This window comes from Pristis pectinata, chromosome 14 (assembly GCF_009764475.1).
Source record: "Pristis pectinata isolate sPriPec2 chromosome 14, sPriPec2.1.pri, whole genome shotgun sequence".
Taxonomy (NCBI): Eukaryota; Metazoa; Chordata; class Chondrichthyes; order Rhinopristiformes; family Pristidae; genus Pristis; species Pristis pectinata.
The window spans coordinates 27194127-27200126 of record NC_067418.1 but is presented as its reverse complement, the minus strand read 5'-3'; the positions used below and the strand labels follow the sequence as shown (position 1 = coordinate 27200126).

Genomic DNA, 6000 nt, shown 5'->3' with positions numbered 1-6000 from the left:
TTAAAAGTTTAACTTCCTCCTTTGTAACAAAGAAATAAGTTAACTGAAAAGAACCAGTCTCAAAAATGAACACATTAATTATTTTGTTCATTCTAACCCTCTTTAGTAGGGCAATGTATTATGACGTTTTTGGTAGGGAGATGATCATACAAAATACAAAACTGTAAGTAAAGGATTGAAAGTGAGCTCCATTCACACTCATCTTCAAGAATGAATAGTTCATAGAACATCTGGCAATCTGCTTGGGGATGGATGAAAGCTTCTGGACACGGATTCATGCACCCTTATGCTAGGGAGATCAAAATCTTTCTCGCCTGCTTCTATGCAGTAAACAAATTTAACCACGAACTTCTACTTGTCTATCAATTAAAATTTTCCATGCTGTTGTCACCGATCTCACCACTCAGCCCTCTTGTTCAAATACACCTGATCCTTACACCTGGCATACTAACACCACCTGACTTTGTAGCTTCCAATGGATGCAACCCAACTACAGAAGTGACTGATACAATATATCAGAAGTCAAACTACATGTACACAATTTTTTTCATGCACAGGATCTTTAAATCATCTCCACATAAAAACACCATCCTCCCTTGAGACATCCAGTCCAATATCCTTTGCAAGTCCATTTTGAGCCTGGTTCAGATTATTTAGCAAAAACAGCAAAAATCTCATGGACAACTTATCCTTTTTTAAAACCAGTGCAGTTTCTTCCACCGCATAGCACCATCCAACTAGATAACGACAGCAGCCCATGCTAATTTTCTCTTCTTCCCGCTTCCCAGTACATCCTAGTAATGGTACAGTAGTTGTCCTAACACTCAAATGAACTGCTTTTCTTCTATAATCTAAACAAACCTCACAGTCCACTTCTGAACTGGTTGTTAATAAAGAATGTGAATACTCCCATTGGTCAGAAGTAAGATCTCTGCCCTTGATTTGAAATGCTCACCAAGGACTGTTTGGCACCCCAGCACATCTTACTTTAATCTGCATTTCTCACTCTTGAAGCTGAACTCCCATAACTCCTCCTTTTCACCTCGTGGTTACCTCTGCAAACATTTCCACCATGGATATTGTCAACCTAAGAATCTAACGTTATTCAGTCATATTTCCTTTATTTGATGCTTCAATGCAAAGCCTTGTGTGCATGGTTCTGGTTAATCCCCCTACCTATCCCCTTCTGTTGCATCTTGACACTAGTTTGAGTGCCAACCTCTTCCAGTTTTGATTAAAGGTGCAGCCTGACAAACTGAGCACTTGAGGAAGAAAAAACTGCAGATACTGGGAACCTGACTAAAAATAGAAAGTGCAGGAAATACTTAGCAGGTTATGCAGCATTCTGTGGAGAAACAATGTTAACGTATCAAGTCAATGATCCTTCACTAGGACTGAAGAAAACCTAATGTGTTTTAAGCTGTTCAGTGAGAGAGGGGCAGAGAAAACAAAGGGAGTGTCTGTGATACTGTGGAGACTAAGGTTGTCCCAATAACACAATGCTGAGGAATGGCACCTCATCTTTCATCTAGGTACGTTGTAGCCATTATTCAACAATTTTGAATAACCTACTTTCACTGTCTGTATCAAAAACTGTCCAGTTTAGATGCAAAGCTATATTCAGATTAGTTTATTGTCAGATACATCAGGGTGCAATGGAATTCCTTGCTCGTGTGAAGCTCACAGAGTAAACAGTATACATGGTAATAATAAATAGAACAATAAATACAGGAACAAGAGCAAAACAACAGAATGGTGCAAAGGTTGCAGTGAAATCTGAAGTATTGCAAAAAGAAATAAGATATTTATTTATTAGTCACACGTACATCGAAACACACAGCGAAGTGCGTCTTTTTGTGTTACTGAGATGTGCTGGGGGCAGCCCGTAAGTGTCGGCACTCTTCCAGCGCCAATATAGCATGCCCACAGCTCCTAACCTGTATGTCTTTGGAATGTGGGAAGAAACCGGAGCACCTGGAGGAAACCCACGCAGACATGGGGAAAACGTATAAACTCCTTACAGACAGCGGCGGAATTGAACCCAGGTTGCTGGCGCTGTAATAGCGTTATGCTAACCGCTACACTACCGTGCCACTCTCGCTACACTACTGTACCACCAAGTGCTAAGTGACAATAACAGAAAAACCAAGAGGTAGAATTAATTGTACAAGAACATGGCAGCACCACTGGGAAGGGGGTGTGAAAGAGGTGATTGGTTCAGAAGTCTGATAGCAGTGGGGAAGAGGCTGTTCTTGAGTCTGATCATCTGGGCTTTCAAGCTCCTGTATCTTCTCCGAGAAGGTAGAAGGGAGAAAAGTGTATGTCCAGGATGGCAGATATCCTTGATTCTGCTATTAGCTTTCCTGAAGCTATGCACCATGAAGATGGACTGAATGGAAGGAAGTGATGAGCCTGTGATGAACTGGGTTGTGTTTACCTCTCTCTGCAGGTTGCATCAGTCCAGAGCAGAGCAGTTGCTGCACCAGGCCACCCACCTTAACTCAGCTTTTCCTTTCTCCAGCTGCCTGATCTGCCAGGTATTTCCAGCATTCTCCTTCCTTTCAAATTTCCAGTTTAGCTTCTCAGTTCCAACATGTTCTTTTGTGTTTATTTACCTGCTAACTAGGCAGCTTTGAACACATTGTGTCACCCTGACAATCTTGATCTTCACACAATCAATGACGTTCTTTCTGTTCTCTCCAACCTTCCATGGCATCACAGTCTTACAGTACAGAAACAGGCGCTTTGGCCCACCTCATCCATGATGACTGTCGCACCCATCCACACTTATCCCATTGACCTGCATTAGGTTCAAGGCCTTCTGGACAGCCTTCCCTGTCTCTGCAACTTAAAACACACTTGCTTCCTCATTTCTCCAATTCTGATGAAGGGTCATCCATTTGAAACATTAACTCTATTTATCTCCACAAAACTTCTAACCTTTGTTTTTATACACTTTTTATATAGCCAATATTCAACAGATTGTTCATAAACAATCTGGCTCTCCTCTGAAAGATAGAATATTGCTTATTGATTCATTTCTCAAGTTCAAGTTTATTGTTATGTGCATAAATACCCATGGTATAAATGCCATGAAAATTAGCTTTTTGCGTGTCTGCGTGGGTTTCCTCCGGGTGCTCCGGTTTCCTCCCACATTGCAAAGACATACAGGTAGGTTAATTTGGGTTTAAAATGGGCGGCGCGGACTCATTGGGCCGGAAGGGCTTGTTACCACACTGTAAATAAAATTTAAATATTGATAGGCCTGGATAGAGTGGAGAGGATGTTTCCAGTAGTGGGAGAGTCTCAGACTAGAGGGCACAGCCTCAGAATAGAAGGACGTCCCTTTAGAACAGAGATGAGGAGGAATTTCTTTAGCCAGAGGGTGGTGAATCTGTGGAATTCATTGCCACAGACGGCTGTGGAGGCTACATCATTGGGTATATTTAAAGCGGAGGTTGATAGGTTCTTGATTAGTAAGGGCATCAGAACGGGGTTGAGAGGGAAAAATAAATCAGCCGTGCTCCAATGGTGGAGCAGACTCGATGGGCCGAATGGCCCAGTTCTGCTCCTATGTCTTATAATTCGTGTACGTGTGTGCATACAGATGTGCAGTTTGTGCCTTATTACTTCTCACATTTTCAAAGACTGAGAAAGAGGCCATTCCCCCCATCGCTTTCCGAACATCCCCACCTGCCCCACCAGCCATTCCCGGCAGCAAACCTGGTGAAGCAGCGCCGGCGGCGCAGCAGCCGCACGAGGGCGCTGTCGCCAGCAGGACACCCGCCCGCTCACGTGCAGCGCCGACAGGGTCGCTGACGTCAGAAGCAGCGGCCGGGCTCTCGCGCCCCGCCAAACCGCCGAGGGATCGGACCTGCGACGCTGCTTCCCTTCGCTTTAATTTGCCCAACGCCGTAAAAGCGCATTCCGGGGGTTTTTGGGCAGCGATTATGAACTAAATTCATCTTGTCGCAGCCTATATTTTTTTAAAAATGGCGTCTGACGGCACCCGGGAACATGAGTAACTGTGAACGGTGAAGCCGTCGCTTCCTGCACCAAGCCCGGGAAGGGAGGGGGGGGAGGCGGGCCGGATTAACCATGCATGACGCGTCCGTGAGTGACGTGCGGTAACGACCAATGAAAGGCGCGACCTGAGGGACGGGCGGCCGGCGCCCTCGGTCGAATGGGAAGCGGGGGGGGGGGGAGGCGGTTGGGCGTCGCGGCCCATCGGAGGGCGGCAACCAATGGGAGTGGCGGAGGGAGGCGGGCGCCGAGGGCCGATGCGCGATTCAGGGTGCGGGGCGGGCGCGGAACGGCAGTGTGTTTCCGCTCCTGGTGCATGGTGGTCGGAGGGAGGAATTGTTGGAAAAAAAGAGGTTAGTAATTTTTTTACCCAGTGTGCCCTATTTCTTTATCCCGGGCCGGCCGAGGTCTGGGTTGTGAGGGAGCCGGGGGAGAGGTGTGAGGGAGCCGCAGGGCCGCTCCGCCAGTGCGTTCCTCCAGCTGGGACGATGAAGGGTCCGTCGCCTCTGCCTCTGGTGCTCGGTGCACTTTCCAACCTGTTCCCCACGTAAAGCGGCGGCCGCGGGGGCTGCCTCGCCTCACACCTCACCCACCACCCCCACCCCCCCCCCTCCGCCCCGGGCACCGCCGGCTGCTCCCGGCCACAGACGGCCGCCAGCACCCCGGGAGATGGCTTTTGTGATCGGTAACTTCGTGGATCGAAATGAAGCGGCCCTCGCCTTGCAGAACTGCCCGCGCTGAAATAAAAAAGCATTCACCTGCCGATAGTGTGCGCCAGGTCTGTCAGCAGCTGCACTGGCGGAGGCTCAGTCGTTTCTGTTTTACTTCCAGATGTTTACTGTGCAACAGTTTTGGTCACCGATTTTTGTTTTACTTGGTATCTCCATTGTCGGTCCTGTGCTTTTGGCATTTCCATAAAGTTGTATTGAAATCTTGTCTGATCAGCAGATCCTTTAATTGTATATTCCCAACGTGAAGTTGTCATTAACGGTATGCTAACTTCAAACCTCCACGGCGAGAGATTGACGGTTCTTCCACTGCCAGAATTATATTGGTATCACTTTGTTTTACGTGCACTTGACAATCTGAACTACTCGTTAGGTTAATAATTACTTAATATCGCCTTCACGATTGATATTTCGTCGCAGTGGATTTCCCAGATTTCTGTGCAGCAACTGTTTCCTGGTCTACGTTTATAAATAAAGCGAATTCCAGAACAAATATGCACTTATAAACAATTACCACGGTAGACTCCTTTTGAGGTATAAGGTAACAATAAGGTGAGTCATGCAGGTTTAGGGACTTCAAGATGAAAGTTACGCTGACTTGTAGAACAAGAAGATCTGCACTGTACTTGTACATATTCAAAACAAAAGGATTAAAAAGAACTGGTAACCTAGCCTTGTGCTACTTTAGCACGTGCTTTAAGTCCTCATTATACGTTGGAGGTTTACAATACCTATAAAAGGTGTGTAAAAAAAAAACACTTCTTAATATTAATATTAGGCCCCCATATGGATACTGATTAAGGGGGCATAACACTGTTGCCTTGTTTTTTTAATTATGCAGTTTTCATAATATTGTATCACAATCCAAAGACCTGGTAACTTTTGCAGAACTTTTGACCAATATCTCCAACTTTAATGAATTTCCTAGAATCTGCAAGGCAATTTTTAAATTCGATTTCAGGTTTAATTCTTTTTGTTGGTGAAATAGCGTTTAAAGCAGAATATTTTGTCTTTGGATGAAAAGGTTTTCCTTTGTATAACTGTTATTGCTCAATGGTTAAGCAAACAACAGCAAATTAGTAGTACTTGAACTTGATAGGTTATTTAGGTTAACCTGGTTGAAATTCTGTGGTTATAAAAAAACAAAAATGCTGGAAAAACACAGCAGGTCAGGCACCATCTATGGAAAGGTTAAATACTGTTCAAAAAGATATACAACACAGAATCAGACCCTTCAGCGCAACTTGTT

General features: G+C 45.2%; 1 protein-coding gene across 5 annotated transcripts in view; it reads left to right on the top strand.

Moving 5' to 3' along the window:
• Window positions 1-4270: 4270 nt before the first annotated feature.
• The window catches only part of znf143a (zinc finger protein 143a), a 49670-nt gene continuing 47940 nt past the window's right edge, over window positions 4271-6000 (top strand). The window contains exon 1 of one of the 5 annotated variants that reach the window (XM_052029605.1): window positions 4271-4376. In XM_052029605.1, the coding sequence (XP_051885565.1) occupies window positions 4340-4376 (37 nt within the window). In that variant the 5' untranslated portion in view covers window positions 4271-4339. Of the gene's footprint in view, window positions 4377-4415; window positions 4802-5164; window positions 5304-6000 lie in introns of those variants that run through there. The other 4 variants (XM_052029607.1, XM_052029609.1, XM_052029608.1 and 1 more) reach the window with 4 other exon arrangements.